At 45.2% G+C, this 16,989-nt stretch overlaps 1 protein-coding gene across 1 annotated transcript in view; it reads right to left on the bottom strand.

Annotated features, from left to right (window-relative positions):
* Nucleotides 1-9,829: 9,829 nt before the first annotated feature.
* Nucleotides 9,830-16,989, bottom strand: part of LOC122403334 (fez family zinc finger protein erm-like) — a 39,180-nt gene continuing 32,020 nt past the window's right edge. Inside the window, exon 2 of the mRNA XM_043406814.1 lies at nt 9,830-11,021. Coding sequence (XP_043262749.1) covers nt 9,830-11,014 — 1,185 coding nt within the window. The 5' untranslated portion in view covers nt 11,015-11,021. The remainder of the gene's footprint in view (nt 11,022-16,989) is intronic.

The raw sequence follows: 16,989 nt of genomic DNA, 5'->3' as shown, positions 1-16,989 counted from the left end.
ATGGAGGTATCGTAGGAGCGAGAAATGGAGCCCTTCACATTTGCTGCCGTGGCTCGAAGAGGGCCGTCATTATAATACCGAACGTCGCTTTCCTCTTCTCTCCTCTTCGGTTCATCGCTCGTTAGGCGGTGCGCACGCAAGAATTCGCACTCGACCACTTTCTTCGCTACTTCCTTTACATCTTTGAGCTTCCTCCGCGGGAACGGCGACGGCTTTCGACACTTCTGTGCAGCTTGCAATCCAATTTGCTCCACCACCACCCCCCACCCTCCTCCGTTATGACACAATAAACTTTGATTATCATGATATCCGGCTCGTTTCTGATTCCAGCCAGCAGGAGCACATCATTATAATGTGCTCGGTTCCTCGTTAGCTCGACAGACGAGCTTTTTACCCGACGATCTCCCACGATTACTCCGGACGGAATTTTTCCATTAGCTCGAACACGACGGGTCGCGACGTCGGGCCAGAAGCGGAAACAGAAACCGAGATTGAAACGCATTTTCGCGTTCGACGCGGCGAATACTTTTTTGTTTCACGTTTTCTCTTTTTTCGAGCGTCCCTTTTTTCGCGCAGACTCTCCAATCCCGGGGATTACGCGGCCAGAGTAAATTAATCGAATGCTCGAGCGGACTGTTTAATTAAGAATTCACCGTTAATGCGTCCGCGTCCCGTTTAGCGTATCGGTGGAATGGACACGCGATCGCTTTGTTATCGCGAGAAAAAGGGGGATCGGGGTACCGTCGCGCGATAACAATAGGAAACGGTGTCAGCCCCCCCTTCCCTAAAATAGATACGCCGTTCGCTTTTTCCTCCTTTCTTCGCCCCCGGCCATCCGAGGATCGCTAAGTATTCCGTTTAGTCGACTGACTCGGCTGCAAGTCGAACGATTCGGGGATGAATCGACGTCGACTAGCTGCTCGTCCCCTTCGCGTTTTACGTAGGCGTCGAACCGTGTATAACGATCGACCGGAGCACAATGATCGAGAGAAGGGAGAAGGTTCGATTCTCCGACGGTGACACCTGATACCGCGTAATTAGATGGGGCGCGGGTTTAGGGGGTTGAAAGTTCAACGGATCAAAATGTAACTCAAGAGTCGGATAGACGGACTGTATCATTACCCGACCACTTTTCGCGGTCCCTTTTCTATTCGGTTGGACACGTTTTCCCCGGCGAATTTTCTCCAATCGCCGTACAACGTCTCGAATCTCAATCGAAACGGTTCGAATCTGGCGATCCTGTTCCCAGAAAACGATCGTGTTACGTTGCAATATTTTATTTATTTCCTTTGCACGTGCACTTCGGTCCATAAGTCCATAAGCAAACAATTCAAAATTTATATTGAAATTAATGGCAGAATTTTATTAACAATTATTTTTTAATATTGTTTTCATTAACACTATTCGGACTTTTCTGTTATACAGGGTGTTCGATCACCCCTGGGAGAAATTTTAATGGGAGATTCTAACCATACATTTATTTATCCATGACAACCATCCTAATGGCTCCTGATATTAATCATAAAATAAATCATTCCAATTATCCATGAAAAAATGGCTCCCAAATCAAATCGTCCACGAAAACGCACCCATCCCGGTGTTAGGTATCGATCCATTCACGATTCTCGATTTCACCCAATGGTTCCAGGTGCGAACCAATCACCAGGTTGATTCAGAAAAGTTTAACAGTAAAAATGGCGAGATTTGCGACGCTTCTTTCCACGTCGTGCGAGAGTTCTGGCTGCTCAACGCCCGGTATTTCGGGGCGTGTAAATTCAGTCGACTGAATTCTTTCATAAATCCCGTAACGAGCCAGGCGTGCACAGGGCGATCCGCGGCGCAATGACAATGCCGGGGACGGTGTAATACCGTTGTGCACACCGATACACCACGATCTGTCGAGGGATGAAGAGGGTAATGAAGAGGTGTTGAACCGTATCCCATAAACCCCTATCGTCGCGAGAACCGAGGGTCTCTTCGCATAATAACTTACAGTTCGCTCATCAGTTACGGGTTTTAACCAATTACGAGGATATTAATGGGGAGGTTCGTTGGGGGGGTAGCTACACACGTTGTACGATCCTGTGTCCCAAAACACGAGACACACGGGGGACGGGTCTCGTTTATAACACGGTTGCTGTGATATCGTCCGGGAGGATTTCGTTGCGTCCTGCTGCGTTGTGTTTTCCTCTGTCCCCCGTTGGAAGTATTTGTTTGTTTCCGACAACTCTGTTGGTACTTTGTTTCACCGGCTCGTTTAATGCCACCCAAAGCTTCCCCGTGGACCAACCTTCAGCAGCGTTCGGTGTCTATCGACGCGTACCACCGGTTATATAATATACAATTGCGATAATCGACACACGAGATGGCTCTATTAATATGAAAAATTTATGTAACACAATTTTCTATTGCTTCTGAGACTGTTGAATCTGAAAAATAAATTTCAATTTTGAAATAATTGTATTAATTTTGACATCCATTTTACTTGTTGTTTTAATCATTCTTTACAATGAGCTATACAAGCTCTCAAATCCATTTGACGTGAACGTTCTTCCAATTGCAATTTTATTTCAATGAAACTCGTAAAAGACAAAGTATTTTTACCATTGTCATTACTGTTTTGATCAGACTAGTACTTCTCATATATGTAATTCTTGCGATTATGAATAAATCGTTAAGAAAAAACTGTGCAACTCTGAATAAATTCTGTAAAAAATTATGGTGAGGAGGGTTGCATTTTCTTCCCGGAAATAGGAATTTCCCTGCGTGTAACGATTAATTTCGAATTGCTGGACGCGTTGCGCGAGGAGTTCAGGTATCCCGGGGTAGTTTTCCCAAACGATTTCACGGTTCCACGGATTTGGCGCGGCGGTTTTCTTTCTCCCGAAGGGCCGAATTCAGAAAACCGGAATCGCGGTAGAACGAGTCTGCCCTAAGGATAGGGCGGTGGACGATTACTTTGTGGCATCTCGATCGACGAGAAGAAAGTTTCCGTGCAACGACTCAAGGAACAGCGTGATGCCGACTCCAGGTGTTAATAATCCTCCCCTAATTGTCACACTTCGCCCCGGGTAATTCCCATTAAACGCCGCTAAATACTTGTTTGTATACAACTCCTGCTGGTCGCGGAAACTCTTTTACACCTTTCTTGAAAAGTAACGGACATCCTGCCGGTTTTCTAAGCGTACAATTCGAACGCGATCGTATGGTTGTCGTTGCGAGGCGGCTATTGACGCTTCAAAGGGGCGTGCATTCTCATAACGATCTACAATAATAAACACTAAGTGCTTCAGACGTCACTCGACGACGCAATAACAGGGGCTCTGTCCATTTTTCACTTTACATTTTCTTCTACATTTTAGAGACAAACTGTAATTCTTGGACCAGGATGGTTAATAAAACGACGCGCATCAAATAAAACACCAACACTTTCCTAATATCTTTATTAATCACTTATCAAATATATCCTTCTCTCCACGCGTGCACGCTTCCCTTTTTCCTTTCCCGTTCTTTCCGCACTTCTTCTGTTTTTCCCGCTCGTCATTTCTCTGCTCGGCTCCTCTCGACCGCCTTCGGACATTTCCGTTCTCTCCGGACACACACACACACACACACACATGCATCCACTATTTCTTACAAAACGAACTCATCTTCATACCGAATTCAATACATCAATTGACGTATACCCTAATTTTTGTATTTCATCGTGTTACTGTAAAATTGTTTACGAGATCAAAACTTCAATCCTAGACAATCGTAAATTAGATAAATTAAAATTTGTCTATTTATTTTTATATCGTCGCGAAAATTCACGAATCTTATTCAAATTTATTTTTTTTTACATTTCAAGTTGAGAATTAATTGATTTAATTCTCTAGTGAAAAGTCGAAGTGTTAAGAGCGATTCAGACGAATTTCTATTTGTAATGAAGATTCCAATTACTTAGCCTCTTCAAGCAACTATCATTTCACGGCAAGCAAACTCTCATTATAGAAATTATATAGGAATTGGTAGGAATGTGAGATATCTTTTCTATTTTTTAACCTAGATTTATAGAAAAATTTTAGTAATATACAAGTCTAATCCACATATTCTAATTTTTTTCTCGAAAGTACGTAGGAATTCAGGGGTATGTCTATTCACCAAAAATACTTATAATTGACCCCCGCAATCGAAAATAATTTTTCCAGAACGATTTGAAACTTTTTAATTTCACCGAAAAATTTAGGCAACTATCCATTCTTAATTTAATTTTTGAGTAACTTTTTAACGAAGCCTCAATCAAGAAATTGATATTCTCGATTTTCGTCTTATCTCCCATTAAAATTTTTTAATGACGTAGCCGAACACCCTTATGTCAGTATTGCATATAGCTCGAAACCTTAGTGTCTCATATTTTTACCCTATCTCCTACCTTATCCTTCTCCTCTACTAATAATCCTCGTAAATGTTTGGTGTATTCGATAAGTGGAACAGCTGGAGGATACGCTTCGATGAACTAATTTTATGTGATGAGCAGCAAACCCCGGAAACGCGAAATTCCTTGCTGACACGTACGTGGGAGGTTGCTATAGAGGCTGTGCACTGTAACGACCAGCATTTGATAAGGGACGGGAACTCGGAGCGCGATGGCGGTCGGATGAGTCCCGATTTAATGGATAGAGGACAGATTCTGCAGATACATCAGAAGGCCGGCGCGGTATCTCCAGCGCAAATCGGAACAGAAGCACGTCGTCTTCTCTCTCTATCGCTCCGATTGGTATCCTCCGACCCTCGATGCTCTCCGACCACCCACCCCGTATCGATCCCCCGTCTCTTTTTCCACCTTTGACTAACTTTTGGCCCCTCTCGCTCGCGTGCATCGACACTTGGACTCGTCGTTTCTTTCTCCAACGCGGAAGATCGCATCGCGTCTAATGGCAGCCGACGCGACACCCGTTGTCTCTTTCACGACGTTCCACCCAGCGACTCGATAATGCCAACACTATTCTTTCTCTGTCCATCTCGAAAGCCAGGGTCGAGGAGCAGACGATGTGCTTAAGGGTCGGTTCTTTCGACGATACCTCGCGAGATTAGGGATCGAACGAACGATGCTGCCGAGAGATTAGGACGCTCCTACCCTCGATACGTACGTTACACCAGGGATTATATCTCTTTTTTTCCTATGCAATCGATACGCCAAGATTGGGCAGAGTCGTAGCAAATTTTATTCTCATTTTTACAGAAAACGTAGTCGTTGGTTGTTAGGTAATTTTCACATTTTTGGGGAAGGTCAAATTTTTATTCACGATCGACGAAACTAACTTTGGTATAATAATAATAATCAATAATTAAGAATGTCTAGAACTATTTGCATATTCAATTCTAACTATTCAATTGACTTTTCCTATAAATGTGATTGATGAATCTCGATAGGATTACAAAACTAAGTACTAATAGCAAATTTTAGATCGTTCAGTTTCTAATTGTCTAAAAACGATATTTTCGACTCCTAGGAAATTAGTATTGGTGTTAAGAACTTCAGCTTCATTTAAATTGCTCGATTCTTTCCAAATTTGGAACATTCAATAAAGGTTTTGCTGAGTTTGTAATGAAACCAATAAAAATCTTTTTCAAAGCCATTAGTTTTTAACTTTCGATATACTCGTTGAAAAAAAAAGCATAGCTGCATAATTCTTATCAAACAGCAAATCATCGAATCAATCTAATTTTTAGCTAAATAAGAGGTTCGAACGAACGACCATGTATCTAGGTTACCCTAAGTTGGACTATCTAGTTCAGTGCTAAACAAGTCGAGCGTAGTAACTGGGTTAAGCATAAGTTAGGCTCAGGTTAACTCTAGATTGGTCACGGTTATGCTGACGTTTCTGTTACGCTGTATTAGATGTTGCGAATACAAAGCGGTCTACTTTGAGGCACAGCGATTTTATCAGCTCGAAAGGAGGAACGGAAGATTTTTGAACGTACCCAGAGACAATTCATTGGTATCGATGATTTTATTGCATTGGATTGACTCATATTTACAACAGGGGGACACATACATATGCATTTTCGTCTACTCTACCGATTATCTACATATATAACTTTTCTTTATTTTCGCCTTTAATCATGCTTACTTTATTCACCGTCGTCGCTTGCAGCTTACCTAATCCGTACGGTAGAAACGTGAGATACGAATTTTACTTAAGTCTTCGCCAAGGAGTCCGTCGGTCCTCTCGTACAAAGTAACGATCGCGAATCACAAATGTTACCCGTGGAAAGCGATAGGCGCGAAAAATTTGCCCACGCGAAACGAAACCGTATAAAATGAGAACAGATATACACGCGAAAACAAAGAATAGTGATAAAACGTCTTCTATTGCAAAGCTCTGAGACGATCGTTCGCGCGATCCAACTAGAATAATTACAATGGTAATAATAATGACCAACATTTCGTTCGCTATCTACGCGCCGCTTAAAGCTACTATCACACCGATTTATACATTTTTCGCCTAAAGAATACATAGATATGCGGTCGACGTGTAACACGTTCATTGCGACACACCCGGAACAAGTTAAATTGTCGCACAAGTTTCGCCGGATCCGTGCTGACGCGACGTACAGTAGTCCCCGCTTTGCTGCCCGCGTTTCTCCCCGCTTTGATGTCGCTTCGCCTCGTAACGAGCTTCCAACGCACCGAAGGAACCGAGGCGAGAAATTTTACGCAATGTTTATAGCATTCTGGGGGAAAATAACACCAAATTTGTCACGATTACGAACAGTCGATGTCCTTCGAGCTTAGTAAGAAAAAGAAAGACTTTGGCTAAGACATTCGATCTATTCCTTACAAAGAATCGAAGTCAGGGACTACTGTATTTACGATCGAGCCAATAGTTCCGCGAGATCTCGATCTTCTCCTGGATACGTGTATCGATCTCGCAGTGAGCGTGTTAATCCGTACGTTCACGGAATTTACGCGCGAAACACGCTCCTGCGAACTGCTCTCATGGACGTAATTCTAGCAAGTTTTCCATTTTGTGTGTTCAGTACCCTCTGGATATTACGTTGTAACATATCGAACGGATCAGTGGCCGTCATATTGGCGAATATCTCTGCAATTGTTTCATTTTCCACTTGGGTGTAAATACAAAAAAAAATGGGCAAGAAATTTTATTTTTCAAATGTCTCCACAAAATCTATTACAATTAAACGTATTTTTTGTATCGTATGAATTGTAAAGTGTTATTTAAATGCGATATTATAGATACCCAAGGATCGACGTCGCCTAAACATTCATTTAAAGTAATTGCATCACTAGTGTGGCAGTTGTTTGAAGAAACGTAAATGTTACTTTCAATATAATAAAGTCTATGGTCAAAATATTAAACACTTCAGCCATTTTGCTTCTTGTTTGTTCTTGAACTAACCTTCCAAAATAAATTAAACGTATCAATGCATTGTCCCATTCAATTTTATTTTCTTAGTAAATTGTTTTTAGTGTCGTTTAATTTTTTCCTCTGAACATAACGTCGGATAAACGATGAATTGAATAACAACTAACAGAACAACCCAATCGTTTCCAGAATAAAATTCGTATAGCGAAAAGGTGGCAATTATCGAAAGTTTCGAAATTAAGGGAATTACATTGACAAGTAGCAAAAGATTCTCGCCCGAAAACGCAGGGCCACGTGTTTGACGGATTAAAATTAAAAAAGCTGTACAACGCGTTTCCAAGTCAATAAAACGTACGTGCTTCTGAGTTCTTCGAACTCAAAATCCCGACAATTTACGTAAACGCCATTGCAAACATCGTAACTCGATGGCAAAAATGCCTGGACTCGAACGATACGTAGTTTAATTAATCGTCACGTTCGAAAGGGAAAACATGTTTACCCGTAGCGAAAGAAACGGACTTTTCATATGTTACAACCTAATATTCCACCCACGTATCCTCGAATATACGTTTCCCTTGTTTTCGTCGACGATTATTCGTTACGCGCGCAACGCGTCTCTGCGGCAGGTACAAATATTTACAAGTATTTACACAAATAAGTAATCGTCTCGCAGGACACCATCGATTGAGCTTTCATGCGACGATTAAACCGATATCATGGGGGCCGGTTTCCAATAACGATCGAACCAATACACGCTATCTGCTCCATGTTGATTTAACTCCCAGCGCGGTTTATTTCGCTGATACTACGACCGATTATTTGCGTTCTCGAATATGCACGCTCGGTGTTTTGCACCTCGCAACTGCTCGGCTCGGTTGAAATATCATTGTCGAGGCAGAATTGTCCGCGACGCGTTGTGTCGTCTAATTCGATTATCTGTTTGCTCGGTGTTTTTCTCTGTTGCACGGCTGATTTCGAAATTAAGAATAATCTCTCTGCGAAATGAGCGTACCTGTATCGTCCTTCCTGGAAATATTCTTCCACGATAAATCCGCAAATTTTACGTTCGACTCTGCGGGGTGCGGTTCGCAAATTTTTGCCATCGTTTTGCAGTGAAATTTTTGTGAATTCGATGCACGAGTAACGAATAAAACTTTTGCATTCGTTCGTAAATTGAATAAATTTTTCAAACCGAAATTTAAACGAGCAAAATCTGTATTTTACGAACGAATTTACAATTTTTATATGGTGAATAGAATTTGCTTAACTCGCAGTGAGTTAGAGATATGACATATATGTATAGTACATATATAGGATAAATTATAAAATAAAAAGATCGATTCAAACGTTCTGTAATAAATTAAAGTGGAAAATGCAAGTACTTTACAGAGATGAGAAAAGTTGTCTGACTATGTATGGTATAATCTCCTTCCTGTCGACTCACCATAATAGGAGATTATACTATAGCCAATCAGACTTGCTATTCAACTTCTTTCATATTTGCCAAGAACATTAACACATTGACTGTCAAGACCCGTTGGATGCCAGTTGATAAGATTCTACCAAACATATCTGTATCTCCACTATTTTATAAATTAAATTAATAAATCTGACACAAGGATAAAATTAAGATGTTGCTTAACGAGAACTGAAAAGATCTCATACTTGATAGTTACCTCAACGAAACACACATAAATTTCACCTGTTTTTACAAGCAGTCCTTTACATCGTAATTTTCAAATCAGAAGTCGACCAATTCGAGTCCTGACCCACTGCAGACGTTTCCACGCGTAATCGCGTATCTAGCTCGTCTAGTGGTCCAAAATGCTAGGTTAAAGAATAACCGCAGGCTTGATCCGATACAGGTGCGCCGATTCTCACTGAACTCGCGCGCTCGAACAGACTCGAAACGTACCATGGTATCCGAAATACAGTGTAATGCTCGCTTTGTACAGCTCGACGAAAAGAAGCTATCCCCCCGGACGATGAAAATATCGATCGCGTCGATAGCTGGCTTTCTTCGTCGGTGCTTCGCGATCACGAGACTCGACGGAAAGTCCGAGACTAATCCTAGAAACAGAAACGAATCGTCGCCCCCGCGCCGTTTGGTTGCCGTGGATGAGGTAGTTGGTTGTCTCGAAACCATGCAGTAGCGTATTATACACGGCGTTCCCCATTGTTCTCTCTTTGTTTACGTCTTTGGTATCTCTTCTCGGTCCCGAAGCCGAAGCAGTTATCTCCTCCTCGTTTTATTCGAGAAACACGACGATCCCCGTTCCGGAGCATCCATTCCCGAGCCTCGAAGCCGATCGAACCTCGTTTAAAGATTCTCTATCGCGAACCGCGTTCCCTCATTTCGAGGGTTGCGTCAACTGACCGATGTCCCCGGTGTAACAAGGCTGGCCGAGGATCAGAGGGCACTGCGCCTTCCTCGGGAAATGGATGTTCTCGCCCTGTCACAACATCTTGCTGAGGTAATTGGTGGACCCGGGCGGCGGTAGCAGGAAAGGAGAGACGAAAGAGTGGCCACCGGGTCCGTGGTGAACGGACGCGTAGCCGGACTGTTGATTGTGGCTCTGCGCGGAGGTGGCCAGGCCGCTGAGTACCGGCGAGCCGGTGTCGTGCAGCTTCCTCATGTGCTTCTTCAGGTCGAAGTTCCTGCAGAACCCTTTGCCGCAGATCTTGCACGAGAACGGTTTCTTGTCGTTGTGCGTGTGCATGTGAAAGGTCAGGTTGTAGATCTGGTGGAACGCCTTGTTGCAAATGCTGCACTTGTACGCCTTCTCGCCGCTGTGCGTGAGCTTGTGGTTCTTGTAGTTGCCCTTCTGGTGGAACCCTTTGCCGCAGTACTCGCACACGAACGGCTTGAAGTTGGCGTGTATGCGACGATGGGTGTTCAGGGTCGAGCTTCTGTTGAACGCCTTGCCGCAGGTCGAGCATTTGTGGGGCTTCTCCGCCGTGTGGATGATCTTGTGCCTGCACAGCGTGCTCGCCTGACGGAATCCCTTCCCGCAGATCTTGCAGATGAACGGTCGGGCTCCGGTGTGCACAGGCATGTGTCTGGTCAGGTTGTAGTGGGCGTTGAACACCTTACCGCATTCCGAGCAGGTGAAGGTTTTCTGTTTGTTCGTGGCGGTGAGCTCGTTGCCCCTTGGACCGGGACTCTTCTTGCCGCGCTGACTCTCCGGTGAGATCGCGGTCAAGCTCACCCTCGATGAGGCCTCCTGGATCGCCGTGGGCGGCGGCGAGCTCTGAGGCACTGCCGGAGCCGCGGGCGGCGGCGCTGGAAACGCCCTCAGCAACGGGTTCGGATGATAGTACAGGAGAGGATAGTGTTGCAAGAGATTCTGATGCCTCAGCGTCGGCACGTACTTCTTGAACGCCGACTCCAGGTGCGCGGAATACGTCAGCGACGAGATCGTGGGCGGCTGTTGAAGGATGCTGGACGTCGTGGTCGGCGGCGGGGCCTGCGGCGACGTCGTCTGCTGGTTGCTCTGCTCGGTTAGACGTTTATCCGGTTCCATGATCTTCGCGATGGAGAAGGTCAAGTTTCTGCACGGCGTCGGCGAGGCAACCCTCTCTGGTGGGAGGCTGGTCGGTGTCTCGGTCGCCATTGTGCTGCCGGTGGAGAACGGTTGCATGGTAGACCTGAAACGGAAACGGCCTGGGTCAGTTTGTCTTCCCCTGAACAGGCTCCGTTTGTTTTCACGGTGGGGAGAGGCGAATGACCAGCAACGCGCCTTTGTATTTAACGCCGCCCATTCGCGATTCGGTGACGCTAATTAACGCCGTTTTACGATACTCTCGAAGATATACCATCCTCTAAATTATGTCTGCGACTTTGATATAACAAGGAAAGCCCACGTTCGCTTTAAATATAGGCAATGTCGAGCATATACACTGTGATTATAACATTACGTGTGTATTTTCTGTTAAAGTTGTTGTCTATATTTATAATGGAACTTTAAAGTAAAACTTGTCAGGACCAAAAGCCCATGTTGAGAATATGAAGGTCTCGTCATAAAATTTTTCCCATGATATTTTCCACGAGTCCTTTAATTTCAAACTATCTTCAAATTATTATATATTTATTTTAATTACAATATACGCGTCGTAAAAGTTCCAGTAGAGTAGCAAGTCAAACTGAATAAGTGTGAAAAAACGAAATAATAAGGTCGCTTCAGAAAATTGTATCCGTACCTTAAACTGCACTTTCCAAAGATGGACGAACAAACTATCCAGTGACTTATGGATGATTGGAACGTACCGTTGGGAAAGATGATTTTTAGAGAAGTAATTGGATCGACCCGTGTAATTCCTGGCACGGCGCGCAGTGTACGCGAGGCTATAGCGGTCGAATAATGGGGGAGTACCCAAATCATGGCGATCAATTTGATGACTTCGAGGACCGTCGTTAGTGCCCGCGCGATCCTCCCTTCGTGGAACTCCGTTAATGTTTTAGTGCACGTACACAGTGACTCGGACGGAACCCACATGTCGGCGAATCCGAGTGAAACATGTGGTACCGGCTATTATATCCACTCAATTGGCCCTCGTGTTGACATAAAAAACGAGTACGGTCCGCATTGAACGATGGGGGCTGGTAAACGTCGAACATCGACGAGGGAACGCCGCGCTCTATTTCGCACTTCGTCTCGAAGCTAAACACGCCGAAACATCGTTCGACCTTATCTCTATCAGCGAATTAGAAATGTCCAGGATCTCGGAAAATCTCGAAAAAAAGGATTGTCAAGCAGGATCTCGGGTCTATCGAGATCTCGAATGTTTCGAGGTTATCTTCTAATATTCCCTACCAGTCACTATTATCAACACTTTCATTCGCTATTATATACATAGTAACTGGATAAAGGCTCGTTTACCTTTTACTCGTAATCGATCATGATGGTTATTAACAGTTGTTTATCTTTCACATTTATTCGGAATCTCAATTTATATACTGTAATCACGAAAGCCTGATCACCTCGGACGATCCAAGATCTCGGTTTAGATACGGTATTCCCTTTTTTCTCGAAGATCTTGCTTAAAACAAAATCATGATAGACAATAGAGTTTCGTTTCGGATATCGAGACTCGTCGTTTTATTCGTACTGGTTTCGAGCTTCGGGGCTACCGTTCCAATCTAATTACGTATGCGCGCGCAATTTGAATGTTGATTCGCGCGCAAAACGGCATGAATATACAGGTAGCCATTAAGCATGTGCAACATGGAAAAGGGGGATGAATGGCAGGACTGAATGAGACGCGAAATGGTCAGCACAGTTGAAGAGCAAGCTTCCCTGAGGTATCACAGAAAGTTTGCACGTCGAAAAGTAGAAATGTTTGCTCCGTAGAATGGCGTTATGTTTGGACTTGGAATGACGGTTGGAATTGGATAGGACGTTGCTGGTAGCCTACTGAAATACTCGTTTCTGGTTCGTCGAAGTCCGCGAATTCCTGACCGCCGAAGGGGGAATCGAATTTTAATTTACCCCCCGTCCACGCTCCGAACAACCGGTGCGTGGCACAATAGTTCTCGATTTACAACAATAGAACTTACGACTTGGCAAAAACGAAGAAATACATAGTATCGTTGCTTTCTAATGCAAGTTCATTGTTTGCAAGTTCTGTGATTTCACTGTACGATTCGCCTTTCGGATACCATTTCACTGTTAATTCCTGGTTTGCTTGTTTCGGAAAATTGTGACAGACATTTTAAACATATAGTCATGGTTGAATAATGCCATATGACGAGCAGCTAATCGTAAAAACCCACGCTGAACTTTCCCAGTATATAATTGCCACAATTGAATCTAATTTGAGCTAATCTAGTAATCTAATTCGGAACGAATCAAAGCATAATACAGAGATTTAACTGTGTTAGAATGCCTAAAATCCCCAAGGCAGCCCCGTCGATAAAACCAAAAGCTCCAAAGGCTGAGCCAGGCAATATTCGGGTTCGACGAGAAACGGGCTCCAAGGTCGCCAGGCAATATTCTTCGAACATCCACCATATATCCCCAAAAGTTCAAAAAATCGGTACGCACGAGAATTTCGTGCGAAACGGCGAAAATATCTCGCGTACGGACGGTATTTAAAGCGATGAAAAATGTACGGTTCCAGGAACGATGGAAATACCGAACCCCTCGGCGCAGGGTGGAATTATGACGGCAGTGGTCCTGCCTAAAGCCCCGCCCATTACCCGGTACCTTTCGATTGTCCCGCAGCCAAAGGCAGCCCTAATAACCAGGGAACAAGGAGCGGAAAAGCAACCCCGGTGTGAGAAGCGAGACTCGAGAAGGGAAACGATCTCCTCGCGCACCCCCGAAACGCCCCTATGACCTATAGAAAACGTTCCGCGTAGACGTCGGGGCTTGATCGTCACGGAACGGCGCAACTGTCGTCGATAGAAAACGACAAAGGCCGCGATGATTATGCGCCTTCGAGTGTTCCTCGAAACGTACGATTTCGACTTTGCCCACCCCCCTCCACGTTTCGATCCGCTACCCGTCGCGGAGTATCTTCTTTTCCACCCGGTCCCTTTCAACGTCTCCTTAATGGACAGGTCTCTCCTGTCTCGCGTTTGCACTTTTCCCTCTCGCACTTTATTTCCCTGCTACAACGACCGAGCCTCTGCTTGTCTTTTTCACTCCCCTTCTCGCCCTTTTCATCACTTTCCCGCCCTTCTGCTTATTCCGCGTTCTCCTCTCTTTTACGATTCAAATGTCTCTTTCGTTTTGCCCTCACTCGTTCCCCTCCTGCCCCCTCCCCTCTCTTCATCCGTCCCTCGCGACTCCTCTTCGTTGTCACTCTCCCTCTCGTCGTCTCCCTCCTTCTCGTTTGTCGTCGCTTCGAACGAGAGCGAACGAGACGCGAAACGCGAGATAAGAGTGGTGGGGACGAGCGGGACGCGATTGGCCGCCGGTTTTATCACCCTCGGAAAAGTGACGCGGAGGGGGAGGGAGGGGGATAGCCGTGAAGGACGTGGTGGGAGTCGGTATTGTTACAGTACTTAACGAGCGGCCGAGGTAATCAGTATCGCTCCTTGCGGCGGCCGGCAATTCCGCCAATTTGCTTCAATCTCGGCTGAAGTATGGCCGACGCGCAATCTGGGACCATTTTGTTTTCTTGGGCACGGCTACTAATCTATCGAAATCCCTCACTCGATCAAAGACGCCCTCGTGTTTGCGTTATTCGTTTCTATTACGCGCGGGAAGCGTTTCGGGTCGCTCGATACGCGACGCGGACAAAACAAAATCCGGGTTTCGTGACCCACTCGACGAACAGGGGCCCTCGATCGCAGGAACACCGCAGGTGAGGCTGGCATTAAATGTGCAAAGTTTACCGATGCGGTTACAAATGGTCCGAAGAATCCAATCACCTCCAGTAAACTATTAGCGACGATGAGCGGGCGGTTGGAACCTAAAGAAAGTTGAAGGAGCTCGAAGGAACTTGAAATGGCTTTGCAAATTTACCCGCCTCGTTGTCGGGCCATTAATTATCTCCTCCCCTGCCCCAACGAACGATCGGCCTTTCGTTTCCTTGCTCTAGTTACTTTTTCATTGTTTCCGCCGCGACGGTAAGAATCGCCGAATCTCGACTCACGGTCTCGCTCGATTCCACGAGTTTCCAGTAATTCGGGCGTCGGTTGTTTTCACGATTAAACTGAGGGGGCGGGCGAACGTTGCACGCTGCAACGTTGTAAGGGTACAGGTTGACACGCTCATCAAGATAAGACGGTTAACCCCGAAACGGTAAGCAACGATGATTCGAATCAGTGAGACTCCCCAATATGAACATTCCGGATCAAGAGGGTAAAAGTGGGCGGATAGGGGTTTTGCGTGTACAGAGTGCATCAATCACCTACTCCTTCTGCGAATATACCTGCTCATGAGGTCAGACGCCTATCGCTCTTTGCCCTTAAGTGGCGATAAGGAAATAAGCTGGCCCGAACGAATTCTATTGCTTAACTTTATTACGATCGCGCACCGACCGTGAGATACCGCCCGAAACACCCCGTAGCCACCCCCCTACGGCCCGGTTTCTTCCTAAAACATACACGCGTAGAAAATGAAAAGGCGTTTCAGGAAAACTCGAACGAGTTCATTTACGCTCGAATTAAAAGCTGTTTCCACGGGCGAGGCGACGCTTCGCAGCCCCGACACGCTGCAGCTGCCAGACATTCTGTAATTTTTATTAGGACGGGTCTCAAGGCCTGGACGGCGTCTTTGGTGTAGAAGAGGCCCATTAGACGAGCCTCCCTTCATTGTTCCATCCCTGGCGCTCCGCCTCGACGTGATATGGCGCGTGAACGGTTGACATATAATTAGCATTTGGGGTAACGAAAGCTCGACTGAGGATGACAGCAGACACAATGCACACCCCCTCGGTTATCCTGTGTCCCATAACTCGGCCACAAACCCGCCCTTTCTGCCCCGTTCGCCGCGACGAGCCCTAAGCCGATTCGAAATTAGCCGACTTAATCGCCTGAAGGGGTTTCGACGGCTTTCTCAGCGAATTTTAAGGATTTCGAATCGCTTTAAAAAATCAGCCAAACCAGACTCGGGGCTAAAGATTTCGGTGGCTATTTAATTTATAGTCTGCATAGTATAGTATTTCTTATAAAGGGGATGTTGATCTTTTTGATTAGTAACGCTCTAAAACTGGCTTTTCCAATATTGATTTTTAAAGGAACAAAGTCCAAATCTTTGAAATAGAAATGTGCACTTTTTCGATAAGAAATCGACAAAATTTGGTGCACAAAAAGACCCTTTTAAGAATCGAGAAAAATGATAACTACTCTCAACGATCGACAAGCCTTATGGTTTTTTGCAAACTGATCGAAACGTGGGACGACGCGGTTAGAATTGGACGTTTAGGGGCGTCGGGACGGCAGTGGAGCGGAAACGACGTCGCCGGGTATTTTTTCCCCGGGAGTTTAAACGCCCGCCATTACTCTATTTCGAAGTTTCGCGTTATAAGGAGGATTCGCGGAGGAGGGTGATTTAAAGTTAATTGGAGAGTGGTGGTGGCAGAGGCGAACAGGAATAAATTGCAAGTCGCCTCGCACGAATCGCGAGCAGGGGATGGGGGTGGAAGCGAGAGAGTCGGGTATATTCGGCTGGTGTATTCTGAATTAAGTCGCTCAGTTGTGCGCCGTTTACTTTGCTCCTCGGCTGCTCTCGAATCGTTCGGGGAAACGGCTTAATTTTAAGGAACTTTCCGGTCGGTGGGCAAAGTTTAATTTCATCCCCCGAACAATGTTATACCGTGTGTTGAACATGTCCAAGGCGCGACGACTTGGAACATAGCTCTTCGTGCGTTACGCCCATCGGATTGTTTTACATTTGCTACGCTCCTGGCGAGCCGGGCTACGAGCGCCGGTTAATGCAAGCGTGGAAATTAATTGAATCACTCGAACGCTTGCTAATCCTCGAAGGAAACTCGTTTCGAGTCCTTTAATCTACTCATTGGCTTAACTTGCAATGATAGACATCGAAAACTCGCACGTTAATTTACTGCAATGCGCGAGAAGCTTGGTCTGCCTATAAGGGCGCGGCAGAAATCGTGGAAGGTCGCAAATAGGTCGAAAATACGCGATAAAAGTTTTTTGGAGACT

This window comes from Colletes gigas, unplaced genomic scaffold, assembly GCF_013123115.1.
Source record: "Colletes gigas isolate AHSC1104 unplaced genomic scaffold, ASM1312311v1 Colletes_gigas_Sc00049, whole genome shotgun sequence".
Lineage (NCBI taxonomy): Eukaryota > Metazoa > Arthropoda > Insecta > Hymenoptera > Colletidae > Colletes > Colletes gigas.
The sequence above is the reverse complement of the archived record's forward strand: the minus strand, read 5'-3'. Positions and strand labels throughout refer to the sequence as shown.